We start from the raw sequence: 18,935 nt of genomic DNA on the forward strand, positions 1-18,935 counted from the left end.
TTTTGCAGGGGCGTGCGGAAGGATTCAGGCGTGCCATCTTTATCATTATATATTTTACTTGTAATATTCGTGATAATCAGTGATGGAAACAATCTTGACAAACGGTTCAGGTGCTGAAAGAAAGATGGTCTAAAACCTGTCGATTAAGAAACAGGTCTCCTACTGACAGTTTCTCTTTTTCAAACCATCGCTTCTGTTAAGTTCTGCCCCTCGATCAACCCTCGGATTTGATAGAACGATCGAGGAGTAGATGACGTGTCGTTTTAACTGATGATAAAATTGCTTGGAGATGATCTGATCTAGGAATAAATTGGCACATTCGGTGTTACCATGTAATCTACACCACATTCTCTCTTCTTTTTTTCTCTCTTTTTTTTCGGGTGAACGCGCTTCGCCATTTTGCGAAGTGGCGCTGCGATCTCAACTGTCGCGTCTCTGCAAATAAATACAAACAAAAAGAATAGCCTGGTGTACAGGGCGTGCTGCTCGCGAAGCGTTTCTATAAATAGCTCAAGGCATCTATTCTTAGCCAGCACAAGTTCTTCTGCTACCATCCAAGTATCGCGAGACTTTGGGATAATTTAGGAGGTCACGTGACCACCCATCAAAGTAGGTAATATGGCGGTGGTAAGCAGTATGAACGGAGACATACCAAATTTTCCCGTGGGTCCCAAAGACGAGGACAGTTTTGTTGGTGGCAATCTACAAGAAGAGGTACTCCTTGTTTCATTTTCTTTTCCAAATGTTGGTCTGGGGTCATTATGCGACCGTTCTTTTCGTCAACAACAGACAGCAACAAACAGAACTGCGGTTTGGTTGTCGCTCATTCTGACAATTGTGTCTGCTGCGAGAAGCCAAAATAATGTCAGAAATTCGTTAAAAGTCATGTATGATTTTTATTGATCAGTGTGCAGTTTAAAGTCATTGAAAAGCTAAGGATGTTTTGTTTAATATTTTTGCTAAACACGGTCCTGAAATGTCAATTCAAGTGCAGTATGTCTATTTTTAAGATTGTCATTATCTATTCTTCCAGTTTGACAACTGAGGTTCAACGATAGCCAATTGTCTGCAAATTGTTCTTTGCTGTTTGGAAAGAATATTGCATAACACACCACTGGGGTTTTCATTTTGAGTGATTAATATCTGTTACGTTATTTGGCGCATTTCAAATTTCAGTTATGCATTCTTAAACTGTGCAAATGAAACTGAAGGAAAAACGCTGGTTTGTTTTCATTTCAAGAGATAGAAGACTAAATAATAGTTCTGAACAGACTCACAATTGGAAAAGATTTGTCATGATCCTGAGCTCCTGGACATTTCATTGATATGTCAGATTCATTTATTTGCTTCCTGATGGGGATATTTATACCGATTCGAAGATGAAAAGTTTATTTCCAAGAATGTGGATCATGCTTCTTGACAGTCCAAATAATATGTGCTGAAAACTGCAGAATATGGCCATAAATTAATGTTTTGTTGAATGATTTTAATTAAACACATATTATTGTCAACTTCAGCAACCAAAAGAGAAGTCTGCAAAAAGATGATGTGATGAGTATTAAAGTCACATGATATAGTATACAGACAATTAGTGCAAGAAAGATGTAATAAACAAATTGAAGATAAAAAAAAAGATTAATATAATCAGTATTCTTGCACTGAAACTTAATCATATGATATTGCAAGAAAGGACTATTGAATCAAAGGTAAATTAGAGAATAATCAATGTTCTTGCAGTGAAAGTAGGGTTACACTACAGAAACTGTTCATCTGTTCCTCTGTCATTCTCTGGATTTTAAGTAAAACAAATTATTGCTCTCACTTTTTTCTGACCAGTCTTTCCTGTTTGTTTTTGTGTCAGTGTGTTTTATACCTGTTTGTGTGTCACAGTTTTGTGTTCACAATTATACAAAGTGCATGTATGTATTTCAATTTCAGTTTCTATGTTACACTACTTTTCCTTGCATTTATCCTTCTTTGTGATTTCTTGCCCTGTTTTTCATTCTGTTCCCACTCTCACACTCCTATCTACAGATCTTGAGTGTGCACATGTGCTTGCATGCATGCAGACATGCTTTTGGTAAATTTGTATGTATGTATATATACACACATGAGGTCGTGTACACTGACAGATACTGAAATAGATTGATAAATTGATAAAAGTTTATCATTGTAGATTAGGTTTTCTTTAAATATATTTTTAAAATTTTGTTGTTGGTTTTGTTTGTTGTTTTTTCTGCACTATCAGTTTAAATCATATGTAACTTTACTGACAGCAGGTTTCTGAACTTTGTCCAATATTTTTGTATTTGCCTTTGCCACAGTAGATTATAGAATCAATAAAACCTTAAATTAGAGATATAAAAGCCATACTGTTATTGATCATTTCTGTTAGGCAAGCTTCTTTATCAGCTATGTTCTATTGAACTACCAGAACTTTGTCTTTACCTTTGATTTTAGCTCTGTTTTGTCTGCCTTTATGGTTTACCCCTCCCTCTGTTTCATTTGCATCTCATTTATTATTAGTATCGAACTTTTTCACCCCTGCCCAAACCCTCTCTCACACATGAACAGACACAGCAGACATGTGCATCACTCACTGCATGTGCACTTACAGTTACACTCACTGCGCACTCTAACTCACATGTATGGTGGTATACATTATTTATAACTTTAATTACTTTATTATTTATGTCTTTATAAGCTTCTTCTTCTTCTTCTTTTTCTTCTTCTTCTTTTTCTTCTTCTTCTTCTTCTTCTTCTTCTTCTTTTCCTTTTGCTTTTTCTTCTCGCTTTGTGAAGTCATTGGGGTGCCACACTGAACTCTCCGCTAGATTCCTCCAGCCCGGCAGGTCTGTCGGGGATGTGTCAAAGCCTGGGTCTGTGCTAATGGTTCTCTTGTATGTGTCTGTGTGTGTGCATGTGTGTGTGTGTGTATGTGTGTGTGTGTGGATCTGTGTGTTTGTGTGAACAGCCTGAATATGATCACGTTCAACCCAGTCTCCTTAAGTGTGTGTGTGTATGTGTGTTTGTGTTCCCACGTGGTAAATTTTAATGGCGTTTTCTCATAAGTGGTATGGGAACTAAACAGTAGTGCTTACCTGTAATTGCTTTTGTTGTGTGGTACTGGTAAGCAGGTGAAAAGTCAAAGAAAACTTATAAGTTATATTCACTATTCTCATCAAAACATACCTCATACCTTTTAGTTTTAGTTAAAGCTTTTTTGGGTTTTTTTTCTATCAGATCGGTAAAATTGTGACTGGCATGGCCATGACAGCATGATCTTATGAGTGTGACTTTAAATTGAAGGTCAAGGTCACAACATGGCATTAACAGAAAAGTTGATATTATTAATATTTACACTTTTTTAAAGAGAGATCTATAGGTGGTCTTGCATACAGTTGTCATCAGATTTAATACTGTAATGGTAGGGTGAAAATTAAAACATGTGAAGGTCAGAGTTCATGGTCACAGCATCTTGAAATTGCTGATGACAAGATCATTGGAAAGAGACTAATGGCAATGCAGCTAAATTTTTCATTCAATTTCCAGCAGATATGGCACACTGCTGCACAGTGATAGGGTTCACCGTTTGACCAAAACATACGCCTGCCAGATTATAGGCCAAGGTCACGGCAGTAATACCAGTATGCAACAACCACAAAAAGTCCTGTTGTAAAAGGATCTGCCTTGTATTTTTTCCTCAATAATTCCTGTGTTTATTCATGAATAGATATCACACAAGAGACCTGGTTGTTTTTCTTGCTTCTTTTTAACTTTAAGTATTGATATATACATCATGATTTATGATTACACATAATGTTTGATGACTTTGGCTTGTTTGCAGATTGAGAACATCCAGCGAGTGATTAAGGTGACCCGGAAAAAGCTGGAAGAAATGAATGAGGTTTTTGGGAAACATCAGCACCCACCTTCCATCTATGTACAGGTATGAAAAAGTTTATATATATCCGGTGTGAACAATGTACAAAAGAGTAAAAATTTTAAAAAAATAAAATAAAATAAAAAACCAGTTAACTATTCTCTTTCACTTTCAGTTTATATAAAATTACAAGTGTCACAGTTAGGGACAAAGGACAATGTTACTTTTCAGATCATGATTCTTGTATTATAAATAGTATTATTATGTTTACTGTATTCATACCATGTAAACTTGAAGTTGAATACTTACTTTTGATTTTATAATATTTTGAAAATATAGTGAGAATAACCTGTTTCAAGTGTTTGATTAAACTGGAGTTTTAAGGATCAATTTGATTGGACAAGGTAGTAATGACTGGATTTATTGTACAGCGAAGACAATAGATTATAGAACTTTGTATTATCTTCATTTCTGTTTTTAATTTTGTATAATGTTTTAATCCATTGAGGCTGCTGCTTCCTCAGGCCAGCAGCACTCCTGGACTTAGTTGCATGAGCATTCTTTGCAGTGCTGTTTGCTTTGCATTTAAAATTATAGTCTCTGGAATTAGGAAAATTAGCACGGAGCAAACAGAGTGCTGCAAATACTGTAATAGTGCTCATGCAACGGAGGCTTGGGTCTGTTAGAAAAAAAAAAAAAGGGGCAGTTGGACAAGAAGCACCACTGTGATTTTAATTGTAAACAGATTGGCCAAAACGTTGGTATGGTTATAAGAGTGTGATTAAGCTTTAACTAGTTTAAATTTTGTGTAATCAAAATTTATTGCCTTGCAAACAAGCTGCAAACATGTTGGAAAGGGGAATGAGTTTGTAAACAAACAAAGTTGTACTGTTTGAACAGTGAATAAGATGGAAGTAAACACCAACATTATACATATATGGTTAATATGAAAATGTACACAAAAAATAGAAGCTATATCTATATGAAAAAGATTAATTGCATCTTTGATTACATCTGTTTTGACTGGCAGACTTGCATTAAGTCTACGTTTTTTTTAGGTCTGAGGCCTTTTATTTGTTTGATTTTGTACACATGGACAACCTCTATCCTGACTTGTTGAAAGCTCTGGTTCAACTTAAGCTGTATTGCCAGTCGATTTTGTTCACTTTCTTTATCAAAATTGTGGTCTCTTGGGCAAAACCTGAGTCGTTTGGCTCCTTGTCATTGTCAGTGTTTATGAAAAGTTATTGAAGGACTTACTGCTTTATATACCTGTGATTTTTCAATATTCTCAGTGTCAAAATTTGAAAGAAAAAAAACAAAAAAACTGTCAGACAGAAATCATCACAGGATGGAAGACTGGTGAAGGGAAGTAACTCATGGAACATTGTATGGGTTGAGCAAACATGGAATGATGGATACTGATCAGTCTTGGACACCTGAGTTTGCTGTTAAAAGTTTAAGTATATTCTGAAGTCAGCACCAAGTGACACTGCTGTACAAATACAATGAGTGATCTTGGACTTTGCCTTGGGTTAACAACTAAGAAACTTGTACAAATTGTTGCTGGCAGCAAGGTAAAGGCAAGCAATTTAAAACTGTTGCTACATGGTGCTTTCCATCAGCTTGGATGTATACAGGTATTTGAGAATTACAGAGAAACAGGAAGTTTCTGGGTTTGTTTTTGTCTACCTCTTAATTACCTGAGTGCAGGCCAATGAGAAGTGCTAAGAATTCAGTGGCTTGCACTTGCAGTTATTGTATAATTGTCTTTATTTGATTATTTGCGTCTTCTTTTTTTTTCTCATTTTTTTATCACAACAGATTTCTCTGTGTGAAATTCGGGCTGCTCTCCCCAGGGAGAGCGCGTCGCTACACTACAGCGCCACCTTTTTTTCTTTTTTTTTCCTGCGTGCAGATTTATTTGTTTTTCCTATCGAAGTGGATTTTTCTACAGAATTTTGCCAGGAACAACCCTTTTGTTGCCATGGGTTCTTTTACGTGCACTAAGTGCATGCAGCACACGGGACCTCGGTTTATCATCTCATCCAAATGACGAGCGTCCAGACCACCACTCAGGGTCTAGTGGAGGGGGAGAAACTACCGGCAGATGAGCCGTGATTCGAACCAGCGCACTCAGATTCTCTCGCTTCCTAGACGGACGCGTTACCTCTAGGCCATCACTGCTTTATATATATATATATATATATATATATATATATATATATTTCTTATCCATTAAACTTTATGAACAACTTCACAGTCATTGTGTCTGTCATATGACATTGTTAAAATTCAATGACACAGCTGGAATTGATATACTATAGATCACTTCACTTCGGTTCAGCTGACAATTTATGGTAGTGCAGAAATATTGAACACACGCACTTGCTGCAGAAAACAGAACATGAACATTATGATTAATGAACTTCTTCACTACCAGTTTTATACAAGAAGATGTGTACTTGTACAGTTGCAGCTGTTGACATTTTGACAACTTGAAGGGAAAAAAAATTGCTTTTTTTTTTCCTTGCTTTTTTTTTTTTTTTTTTTTTTTTTTTTTTTTTTTTTTTTGAGAGAGAGATTCAGAAAACGAACACACAAGATGAAGAAAAGTGGTAAGGAAGTTTAGATTGATATGAGTTATGACCACATAGAATACATGTTCATGAAAAGAAAAATAGTCGGTTAGATCAACCAAAGTTAATAGGTAAAAAGTTTTTAAAACACAGTTATTTCACACAAAATAATTTACTTCAGACTGTTCAGTTGCTTGATACTTATGGCCTCAGTATATCACCAGAAGGTGGCAAGGTTTTGCATAATATGAACTAATCTGTCATATAAAATCTTGTTGTTGTTTTCTTTATCTTGTAATAAGGATTAGATAATTAAAAGTAATTTTTCCCTGTTTTCCAGGAATATGAAGAACTTGCCAACAAAATCCATGAGTACCAGCTGCGAGAACAGCGCCTCCAGGAACAGATGTCTATGCGGGGCTCGCCACCTCCTTCGCCACCTCCAAGACAAGAAGTGGCAGAAGACCCACCCATGCTGTCCCCAGGCCCACCTCTAACTCCCCAGAACAACTCGTCTGCCTTGAGGAACCAGGCATATGGACAGCGGTCTCCACAGACTGGCCGAGCCATTAACGCCCATGTCAAAGCTTACTTGCCAAATAGCCAGGTCACTTCTGTAAGTTTGACATGATTACTTTTTTTCTTTGCATATGTATATAAACTTTGTGCTTTTGTGTATATAATTTGCGTGAAAAATATGTTTCTTTTGTCAGCATGTGTGCATGCATGTTTGTGTGTTTTGTTATTGGTTTTTTTTGGGGGGGAGGGGGTGTGGGGGGGGGGGGGGGGGGGTTCATGTCTTCTTCATGGTGTATACTTGCATACTGTATGTTTTAAGTCAGTTTAACTATTTAAGTGTAAGCAGGTAGAATTATGAATTTTGGTGTATGTCTACAGCTGGTGGCGTTCTGTTTTGTTGTCTGCATGTGAGAAAAATGAGTTAGAGAAAGGCGAACTGTTCAACTTTATATGTTGTCCATTAGAAAATTTTGTATATTGCGAGTGAACTTTCATTCTCTGGCCCCCCCACCCCCACCCTCTCCTTCTAGTTCTACCTCCCATCGCCTTCAAGTTCAACACAATTCCTTTTATATTTTAGTATTTTACGCTGTCATGTTTATTTGTAACAGTCATTCATGATTACTACATCTTGAGACACCATCTCAGTCATCGTGAATGCTAAATTCCAACTGACAATACTTGTTACAGGTGAAAGCCACTCCAGGTGTCACATTGCGGGAAGGACTGGCAAAATCCATGCAGCGACGTCAGTTAGATCCTGACAAATGTCATGTCTTTCGCCACAACACCAGGTCTGAGACTGATTATGTTGATTGTTTTTGTAATTATACAACACCAGGTCTGAGACTGATTGATTGTTTTTGTAATTATACACCAGTGTTTCATAAAAAAAATGCGGTTTTTTATCACACTTGTGTGATATGTCAAAGACATTGGGGGGTGAGGAGGGGGAACAGAGCAAGGAGGAAAATGAGCGGTGGAATGTTTGGTTGGTTCTTTTTTTTAAACAGAAAATTACCATTATTCATCCCACCCCCACCCACCCCTACCCCTCCCAAATGCTGTGATCGTGTTGATCCATTTTTCATATCTGTTGCTTGCACAGAAAATGAGCATTATCTTCTTATAATGCTGTGGTTGTGTTTACATTTTTCTTATCTGTAAGTTGTGTTCAACAGAAAATGAACATATTTTTCTCCCCAAAATGCTGTGGTTATGTTGATGCTTGTGATACCTATTGCCATTGACATTTTGGAAAATGTTGACTGGTGTCTATTTTGTTGCTGACATGCATGTTGCCAGGATACCCCTGACGTGGAACACAGACATGCAAGAGTTGTCGGGGCAGGAGGTGTCGGTGGAGCTCCTGGAGGGAGAGGACGACAATAGTATGCACCCCAGCAGGGCCCCTAGAGCTGTTGTACTTGCCCATAATTTTGTGAGTACTTTCTCCTCTTCAAATTCAAATGCAAAGAGAATTGCTATAGATTGTGCGCCAACAAGTCTTCCATGTTTCTTTTATTCATCACTGATAGTATAGGAAATTGATTATGGGTGCAACATTTTCTAATGATTGTTGCGTTTTCCCTCCTCCACCTTTGACATACGGCAGATATGGTCTTGGTTTCAGGGTCGGAAGACATACTTCGCACTGACTTTCTGTGATATATGCCGCAACCTGTTGTTCCAAGGCATCCGTTGCCAGACCTGCACCCTCAAGTTTCATCAGCGCTGTGAGGACAAAGTGCCACGGACATGTCAGGGTGACCTTGAGGTCTACTTCAGAGCGCAACGAGACAACTCTAGAGAACATATCAGACAGTGAGTGGTCTTGTAATTAATAATTTAGTGATGTGGGCAAAACAACTTCTGGTCACTTGTATGATCATGTAAGAACATGCACATATATTGGAGAGATGCACATGCACATAGACACACACAAAGTACAAATATGTGGGCGTCCACATACACTCGCACCAGTCCTCTCTCCATTTGCAAACATGGATCTGCACACAGTATAGAAAAGGAATAGGATGTGGAGGAAGATGGAATGCTGCTTGTAGATTTCATCACATGTGTTATCGGCATCTTGATCAGATCTAATGCAAATTATAGAAAATTTAACACAGTTGAAGCTCTTTTGTGCACATATTTTGGGGGATGCATACATTGAAGCACAACACACGTACACACGTGCTTGCACACATGCACACTCACACTGGAGAAAAATAAAAGGCAGCTCAAGTTTGGTTTTTACTTTGAACTCTGAAGCTTGCTCAAAGTCTGCTGGCGGTACTGGCAGTGTTTCTTGGTGGTTTCAGATACCTTGCAGATAGTAGTTCAGGATCTCGTTCCCCAGGCCTTCAGTCCCCTCGCTCTACTCACCATTCTCGACCCCCAGCACCCCAGCTCGGTCACCGGGAACGATCCACGTCTGCACCCAATGTGTGTGTCAACTTGGTGGACAATCCAGATTACACACACCAGGTGAGGAAATGTATTATTATATAGGATTGTAACTTCTGTCTTGAACCTTTTTTTTTTCTTTTGTTTTTGAATTTAAAAAAAAAAAAATTTTGGCCAGATTGTCAAGGAGCATTTTGTCATTAATTTCTCTTGGAAAGGGACCCCTTCCCTCCTACTCCCATGCAAGTTATTGAAGTTGAGTTGATGGTCTTGAAAGCACTAGTTGATTCCTTCTGCCTTTAGTCGAAGCAACATGGAGGCACTCTAGTCTTTTTTTCTTTTTTTTTTTTTTTTTTGGCGGAGGGTTGTTTGTTTTGTTATTGTTTGGGTTTGTTTTTGTTTTGTTATTTCCCCTTAGGGCAGGATTTTATAAAGTAATTGCGCTTTCTCCACTACCCTTATGAAATTAGATTTTGTTTTACTTTGTTCTATTTGTTTGCAGATGTTGATGTCATTGCTGTGTGTTGCAGGAGGGCAGACGCTATCGGGATCCCCTTCATACTAGGACACATGCAAGTAAGTCAGAGATTCATATTATTCATGTACGGTTCTTTTATGGCAGAACAACAATATTTGTGACTTTACTGTGGTTGTGTGTAACATTGTGACATTTTAAGGACTGCCTCTTGGTCTGCTCTTTGTTCACATCCATGTATACACACACACACACACACAACGTCCCTCTCCTTCCTGCCTCCATTCCCGTCAATCCCCTGTGTCCCACACCTGTACAGCCCCTCTTCCCACACACATGCACACACGTCCCTCCGCCCCTTTTCCCTTCCCTTTCCCTCCTTGCAACTCCCTAATCCCCAGACAAATGTACAATATGAGAATCTTTTACAGTTCATCTTTTTGATGACTAGCTATGGATGATAATTATGTTATCCACATTTAAAATTTCAGCCAGTAACGTATGTCTGAGATTTTTTTTGATTTTTTTTTTTTTTTTTTTCTTTCTTTCTAGAGAGAGACAGCACACTCTTGTTTTCATGGTTGTTTCAGCATTTTGTTTACTCTTGTTTTGTGTGTATGAGTGTCCTTTGCTATACCATGTCAAACTGGTGCAAACTAGGCTGATGGGTTTGTTTAGTCTGTCATAAGATCAGTACCTTTGCCTTGCAGATCCTCTGAGCTACCGCTATAGTTTTTACAAAGATAAGCGCCATGCCAGTGATAGCCACGCCACCCTGTCCAAAGGGTTGCTGGGACAGAAAGGTACACCAGCAGCATGGTGTGATTGGCATGTTTCCCTGTACCACCTCCAGAGGACCACTCTGCCCCATGCAGGGGAGACAATCGGTGTTCAGTGATTGATGGGATGTCACGAGCTCTGATCCTGATCCATGCCCACTAATCCTTGACTGGCTTTATCCCCCGGGCTGTCAGTTTAATCCACATCTGAGAGCTTGGGTAGTTTGTCACGATTTATAGACTGCTTGTGGAAGCATGATTGCTCAGTATACAGTTTGTGGGTTGACAGTCCTGAGAATGCTGGTGCTATAATATAGTCCCAACACAGAAGCCATCCTTTGATCTTGAGTGACTAACACTTTCTTGCCTTGTGAAGTTGATATTCATGGGTCTGTCATGTGTGTGTGGCTGTGAGTGCTTGTCTTTTTTCATAAGAATTTTAGTAATCAAGTTTGTTTGACTTTCCTCCTTGGATTTTTGTTGTTGTTGTTGTCTTCTGCTGGTTTTTGATGCCACCAACAGTTCTTTTGCCAAAAAAGATTCAGTAAACTGGTGTAAGAGAGTGCAAGAGACTCTGTCTGATCAGCTCTTCTCTAATTCTAGATTAAATTGAAAGCATAGAAGATTTCCTGAAATTCTGCTGAAGGTTAGCATACTGAACACTGAATGATTTTAATGACTTAGGCCAACAGCCCCTATCATAACAGATGCAAACGAAACGCATTTCCGATAAAATTCAACAACAAAATTAACTGTTAGTGTGGATGGTGAATACCAGTATTTACTCTACACTGAACTCGTATCCATCCCTGTCTCTTTTCTCGGTTTCCCACCACCCAACCCTCAACATATACATCTTCACATTCACATTCCTTTTCACATAATCATTATACGCACATACAGACTTACCGCCACATCAGCAGAAGGCACATAAAGTACAATAACTATTTGTATGAGTGAATTTATTGACATTTTGTGGATAGCCAAGGCTGAAGAGAGAGAGAAAAATAGAAGAGAGAGAGAGAAATAGAGAGTCAAATGCTATTAGCTAAACCATAATTTTCTTCTTTTAAACACATAGTGAATTTAGCCAGAGACCTGATATCTGTTGATATACTTGCTTTAAATATATGCATGATGGGTTTATCAATAGAATTTATGAACCTGCTTCTCAAGGCTGCATAAAGAGGACATACACACAGAAAATAGTGCTCATTTTCGATGTGATCAGAGCAGACAACACAATTCCTGCTGGTAGGAGGACAGTCGTTGTACCTGTGTAAATTGTTAATTGGTAAAACACCGAGACGCAACTGGCTTGGTGCTACCCTGAAACAGTAGATATCAATATCAGAGATATTTTTCACACTCAGATTCCCATTTGAGTGAGCAATATGCATCATAACGGTCTCTGTCTCTAATTGCTGCAAACCATTCCTGTGTGAATATATCTATCAGCCTTTGCCTGAACAGCATCAAAAATATGTTTTCATTCCACACACCCAGAAACAGCCAGACATAATAAAAACCACAGCTACAAAGAATTTGTCTAATGTGTGTTGCCCCACAAATCTTTCCCTGTTCATCCATGTTAAGAAGCATTCTGTATGCTTAGCTTTGTAGAAGGATAGCTTACAATGATTGTGACTGGTCTGTATGGATTCGTTCAGATCATAATTGTGGTGTAGAGAGTGTGAATAGATGAAGGGTGATCTTGCTTATGGAGAAAAGGCAGAAAAGATTGAAGAAAACAGGAGCTCTTGTTTGGTTAATATTTGGTAGAGTGTGTATAATCAGTTTGCATGATCTCAGTTGTCACAGTGAAACAATGTAGATGTGTTATGGTACCTTTTTTTGTTTGTTTTTGTTTTTTCTGCCTTTACTTGGATTAACATCATAGGCATTTGTTAAAATGTCAGTACATGTAAAGCTAATGCTAAAATCAACTGAAAGTGTTTGTAAGTTTATTTTACTTTTCATTGTTTTTGCATACTGCCCTTTTTTTTGTTCCATTCAATAGCATTTTATTATTGTCCAACTTACTGATGATCATCCAGTATAAACCTTAGCTCTGAAGATGACACTGTTCAGCACACTTTCTTCTCTATCCTTTCTGCCTAGTTCTAAAGTTAATAGACTAGTCTGATTTAGGAACTGCTCAGGCGGTATTGCCAAACCACAGGAAAAGGATTGTGTTGCAAGTGGAATTAGAGATAAAATAAGGTATTGTTAAAAATCGTAAGGAAACAAAGCAGTTTGCAAAAATGTAACACAAGGTAGCACATGCATGCAAATATACACTTTCAAAGCAAAGTACTCTCACACACACAAAGCACATACAGACACACACACACACTCTCTCTCTCTCTCCCTCTCTCTCATTCTCTCATTCACTCACTCGTGCACCCATACACACTCTCTTTCATTCACACACAACACTCTCTGCTGGCAAGAGAGGGAATCAACTTCAGTTGACCCAAAGGAATAAACTAGTAGATTTTTTTCTGGATGCTTTTAATATAAATACTGTACCTTATGACAGAAACTACAATTGAATGTATGATCAGTGATTTACATTTAAAACCTTTCATTCAGTGCCTGATATCTGTAATTAAGTTTGCTTTTTGTATCATTGTATATGGCTGAAAACTGAAGTAATCAATTGTCTCCAAAATGCATGTTCTTTTTATGTTCATTTGGTTTTTGTTTTTCAATTATTTGCAATTATGCCAGTCATAAATATATACAATACTGTATTTATTTTTCATTTCTTTCTCTCTTTTTTCATTTTTTCCCCCCAAATATCTTAATGAGATTATTCAGATGAAACTTTGTAATTTGATCCAGGCATGATGCTGCTCGTTGCCCTATTCCCTCTAGAAAGGGGGAAAAAAGGCTTCCTCAGACATTTTTCCTAATGAATTTGAGACAGCAGTTTCTGGCTGTTCTGTTTTATGTATGTCCACTGTATGCATTCATAAATCCCTCTTTACTTGAGGTGTATAAATATGTTATTGTCAGTGGCTGATAATTTGCAGTCTCATTAATGCTGTTGTCAGGTAACTCACATGCTTTGTAGTACTATTCAGCGATAAGTTGCTCCGTTTGCAAAAAAAAAAAAAAAATTCCAGGCTGTTTGAAAATGTTTTCAGATCATATGCTGGAGAACGGCCTCTAAATTTCAGAGTCTCTTTCATATCTGCCGTCTTTTCAGTCATTGAGGGTGCATGTAATGTGGGTGCCAATTGTTCAGGTCAGACAAGTCGTATGCTCACACCTCCAGCTCCCAGCCCCAGTGGATCGCCCACCAAGAGTGCTCACTCCTCACCTGGCTCTGGTTCCAAGCCCGAGCGGCCTCGCGCCAAGTCAGTAGAGACAGATCCTGGCAAACGAGTGAGTACCTGAGATCATGTCATGGATATTTTAGACATTTTATCATTTGTGGTGCTCTTTCTGGTACTGTTACTGCTGTTGTTTTATGTCGGTGGGTGGATGATGTGTCTTCACATCCATTTATGTGATGAGACAAAGTGCTAATAAGTGAATGTGTGTTGACAATTTTGTTTGCAGTGTTTGCTGACATGTAGTTTGTTTTTGTTTTTTGTCTTGATACGTCACTGCACTTCTGTGTTTATAAGACAAGCCAAAGAAAGAAAAGAAAAAACAGAAAATTTACTCATTTTGATGATCATAATCATCGTTTTTGCTGATGTCCACAGAGAGCCAGGAGAGACTCCAACGAGGACTGGGAAATCCCGAACGAGGAGATAATGTACGACCAGCGAATTGGCTCTGGCTCCTTTGGGACAGTGTTCAAAGCCCACTGGCATGGGCCGGTGGCGGTGAAAAAGCTCAACGTCTCAGACCCCACCCCCGCCCAGATGCAGGCCTTCAAGAATGAGGTTGGGGTGTTGCGAAAGACGCGTCACTACAACATCCTGTTGTTCATGGGTCTGGTGTCAAAGCCCCATCTGGCCATTGTGACGCAGTGGTGCGACGGCCATTCCCTTTACCAGCATCTGCATGTGAAGGAAACCAAGTTCCGCATGGACCAGCTCATCATGATCGCCAAGCAGACAGCTCAGGGCATGGAGTGAGTTATTGCTTGTTGTGTGTCTCGAAGGAGATTGCATAGAGTGTAGGTGTCTGGGAGTCGTTGTGGATAGTTGTGTGTGTGTTTGTGTATGTGTTTTATTTTGTGACTGGGGGCATGGAGAGTAGAATGTTTGCTAAGAGGGTAAGATGAATTATGTGTGTGCCGTGTTCCTGACTATGTTTGTGGGCGTTTTTGAGTATAAAGTGTCTCAAATCAGAATGGAAAACTTGTACCCATTCACATTTTGTGTCATCGTGCGTAGGCGTGTGTAATCCTTCAGTTTCCAGGTATTCATAGAATGTCCAATATTTCTTGGCTGACTCTAGTAAACAAATGGAAAACATTTGTCTTTTCAGAAACAAGAAGGTGAACTGGTGGGGTAGAAAAAGTGTAAAATATCAGGTACATGACGAGGGAACATGAATGAATTTTGTTGTTGTTTTAAGTACAAGTATCAGATGATAACTGTGTGTATTATTATTCTGTATTATTTTTCTTTCAGCTACCTTCATGCCAAGTCCATTATCCACAGGGATCTGAAATCAAACAGTATCCTTACTTGCTTGGTGCAGTTATTCTGCATTTTTTTCTCTTCATTTCACACTTTCCTTCCACCACCCCCACCACCCCCACCACCCACGCCCCCTCTCCCTCCCCCTCCCAACTCCTCTTCCTCACTCAGTTTTTTTTTTTTTTTCTTTACGACATTCTGTGTGTAGGTTTCTTTTCTGGGTTTTTTTTTGTTTGTTTTTTTATTTGTTGTTGTTGTTGTTTTTTAAAGATATGTCAGCATGTGAGATATTTTGAGCAGCTGTGAAAGAAAGATTTCATTTGATATATTTCTAAGGGTTTCAGGCAACTAGGTTTGCTTTATATTTCTAAGGGTTTCAGGCAGCTAGGTTTGCTTTATATTTCTAAGGGTTTCTAAAGGTTTGCTTAGATGCTTTGAATCTTTCTTCATGGATGAGGTTGATACATGAGACTGGTTTATGTTTATGGGGACAATCTTGGTTTACATTTATGGGAACAATCTGAGATCTGCAAGGTTGTGAATGTTAAAGGAGCAGAGATGTGTGTGTCTGCAGAGAGGGGTGTGTCGGGGGTTGGGGGGGATACACACATGCATACTTGATTCCTCTTTTGCTATTCTGTTCAAATTTTCTGTAGTAAATGAGCATTTTTGTTGTTTTGTTTTCAGTCATAAACTGATGTGTTGGCTCATATCTGTTGTTTATGTGCAGTGAAAAAAAATGTCCAGAGTATTTTCCTTCCATTGCCTCTTACCCTATTCCCCCTTTTCATCACTTCCATACTTTATGAATGGTTTTGTTTTTGTCACCAGTTGGTTTGTTGTTGTTGTTTTTGTGTGTGTGTGTTTACATTAGTATCAATCATTAGCACTTTGTCAGTGCTGTAGATAGCCTGTAGTGTAGACTGTCCACAGCCTTTTTATCCAACTGTCACATCCGAAGAGGCATTCCTTAACCTGCGTCAGATATCTTTTTGACGGAGGTGATGACGGAAAACATGACGGTCAAAATAGGTGACTTTGGTCTGGCAACTGTGAAAACACGGTGGAGCGGGTCACACCAGTTTCAACAGCCCTCTGGATCGATTCTATGGATGGTGAGTCGGGCATTTAGAATGACAGCCATGGAAGGCATGCTTCCTGCCTTCACTTTGTTGTTGTGTGCATTGTGAGTGTGGTGCAGTTTGATGCTCTTGAAGTGTTGTGGTTGAAATGAAATGTATTCGATGTGCTGCATTTAGTTTTCTTGCTATGCTTTGGAATGCTGATTTGGAGAATAGGTATTTCACATAGCTAGGCCAATCCGAGGGATTGTCACTTTATTTGTTATGTGGTGGTCCACCAGAACTTATGGTCAGGTGAATGTCAGGACTTGTCTTTTTTTTTCCTTTATTTATTTATATTTTTATTGTTATAATTATTTTACAAAACATGTGATGGCAAAGTGAGTCAATATAATCCCATGTCTTGGTTGTCCATTCAGGACAGTGTGTATCTGCATTAAACTTGAACTGAAGCAAACTGAGAAATGGACCTTGCCATCCGACTGTTGTCTGTCAGCTGTTGAAGGAAGTAATGAAATATACAGCTGGATCTGCCCATGTACGAGGCACACACCTAAGTATTATGAAATCATACAGTGTGTGAAACTGAAAGTTGAGTTTGGAATATTCTGGTATATAGATATATATTCATGTGGGTGTTTTTTCCCTGTGTACTTGCCATTCTCAGTTTCCACATACATGTATATAAACATTGGGGCTTTACCTTTTTTTTTTTTTAAAAAAAAAAAAGGAAGAGGAAGAAAAGAAGGTTATCATATATAAGTTATTTTATTTTCTTGCAATTAATAATTCAGTACCTTGTACTTTTTCCCCTCCTACAGGCTCCAGAGGTGATTAGAATGAAGGAACAAAACCCATACACCTTCCAGTCAGATGTCTACGCCTTTGGCATCGTCTTGTATGAATTAGGTTCTGCAGAACTTCCATACACAAATATCAACAACAAAGACCAGGTCAGTGTGTTGTTATTCTTTAATTTAGTCTTTTGAAGGTTGTGTTCCTGTTTTCTGTTTTTAATTTCACATTTATTTTGTTATTGACTGCAAGACGTGACACCACCCTCCCCATCACAGAGAGAGAGAGAGAATATGTGTGCATGAATGAAATTATTATTAGAAATGATTGCATGCATGCCTGTGTCTATGGCCCAGCAATTCAGATTCTTCTTCCAGCCAATGTGTGCAGCAAACATTGATGAAGAAAAACGACTATGAAAAACAAAAAAGGGTGTGCTATCATGGTTGATTTCTTGTCGAGACTTCTTTAGTTATTATGGGTGACCTTATCTCAGAGTAAGAATGTGGAACGTTTCAGATTCTGTTCATGGTGGGGAAAGGCTACCTGAGACCTGACATTGCCCGTTGTCGCTCCGACACCCCCAAACAGTTCAAGCGAATCCTACAGGATTGTGTGCACTTTGTACGGGAAGACAGACCTCTGTTTCCACAGGTCAGTTTGGGGAAATGGTTTTGTTTGTGATGTCTTTTGCTCTGTGGCCATGCTGGAGGAATGATGTCTGTACCGTTTACTTTGTGTGTGTGTGTGTTTGTATGTGTGTGCGTTTTGTATTTCAAATCTATGTGCTATAGGTTGCTGAGACCAGATAAAAAGTAAACTCTTAAAACTGGGTTTTGTACATCAGTTTCTTGTGGGGTTTTTTTTGTTTTATTGTCATGCTTTATCTTACCTCGGTACATCAAGCAAAAGGGGACAGATTGTTTTCTTTGTTTGAATTGTCTCACCGTGTGCTGGTAGTTTTCGGACTATTTATCCAAACCAGATTTTAAGATAGACTGATTCTCCATGCTTTGAGCTGTGTAAATTGTTGATCAAGATGCATGTGTTGTGTGACTGCAGTGAACAACCATCATTACGCTTAGAGCCGCAGAGTAAGCAGTATATAAATCCACATCATCATTATTACTATTATGATTATTGATTGGTGATTTCAGTTGCTGGCCTCTCTGGAGTCCCTGTACATGTCCATCCCCAAGATCAAACGGAGCAAGTCAGAGCCAGCCATCCACCGCACTGACTCCTTTGACTTTGACTTTAAGTACATGTGTGCTTCTCCCAAAACGCCAATCAACAGTCAGTTCACCAACTTCTTCTTCACTAGCGGCATGTATTGAGACAACCAGCCTATGACACAAGACTTGTCTTCACCTGAGAGAATAGCAGGCTGGATACGCCAGCCAACATGACTCTTCTGTTCGTCTGTTGGTGGGGAGAGATTGGGGGGGAGGGTGGGGGGGTGCTCATTGTTCTAGCAGACTGACACCCTTGTATTTCACCTGTGACCTGGTGGACGATCAGCAACACCACGCATCATCGTCTGGCAGGAGTTCCCCCCTGCCTCCACCTCCCACTGCCCCCCTGCTGGATGTGTCACATTGTTATCTCCTTCTTCAGGGGTGGCTTGGGGGGACCTGGTTCCCTGACATCCCCTGTCTGTCATCCTCTTTCGCAGGATTCACCGAGCCTTTGCACTGTTAATGAGCACATGACTGTTTACATGGAGCCTAATGTCCTGCAACCTACATGTCTTCACCGGAGGGTCCACAGTCTTTCAAGTGTCGGGTCTCCTTTGTGGGATGTGCAG

General features: G+C 39.1%; 1 protein-coding gene across 2 annotated transcripts; it reads left to right on the forward strand.

The window, feature by feature from the left end:
* The first annotated feature begins 618 nt into the window (after window positions 1–618).
* Window positions 619–18,471, forward strand: LOC143284641 (serine/threonine-protein kinase A-Raf-like). Of its 2 annotated transcripts, XM_076591514.1 has the most exons (16): window positions 619–714; window positions 3,848–3,949; window positions 6,803–7,078; window positions 7,672–7,775; window positions 8,287–8,422; window positions 8,615–8,805; window positions 9,306–9,471; window positions 9,921–9,966; window positions 10,576–10,668; window positions 13,898–14,037; window positions 14,364–14,737; window positions 15,243–15,289; window positions 16,236–16,366; window positions 17,155–17,286; window positions 17,648–17,782; window positions 18,286–18,471. In XM_076591514.1, exons 1-16 carry the CDS (start codon window positions 619–621, stop codon window positions 18,463–18,465), a joined length of 2,349 nt encoding a protein of 782 aa, XP_076447629.1. In that variant the 3' UTR covers window positions 18,466–18,471. The 2 variants fall into 2 exon arrangements, with proteins under 2 accessions (XP_076447629.1, XP_076447630.1); XM_076591515.1 differs by lacking the exon at window positions 10,576–10,668.
* The last annotated feature ends 464 nt before the right edge of the window (window positions 18,472–18,935 follow it).

The sequence above is a fragment of the Babylonia areolata genome, chromosome 8 (genome assembly GCF_041734735.1).
Source record: "Babylonia areolata isolate BAREFJ2019XMU chromosome 8, ASM4173473v1, whole genome shotgun sequence".
Taxonomy (NCBI): Eukaryota; Metazoa; Mollusca; class Gastropoda; order Neogastropoda; family Buccinidae; genus Babylonia; species Babylonia areolata.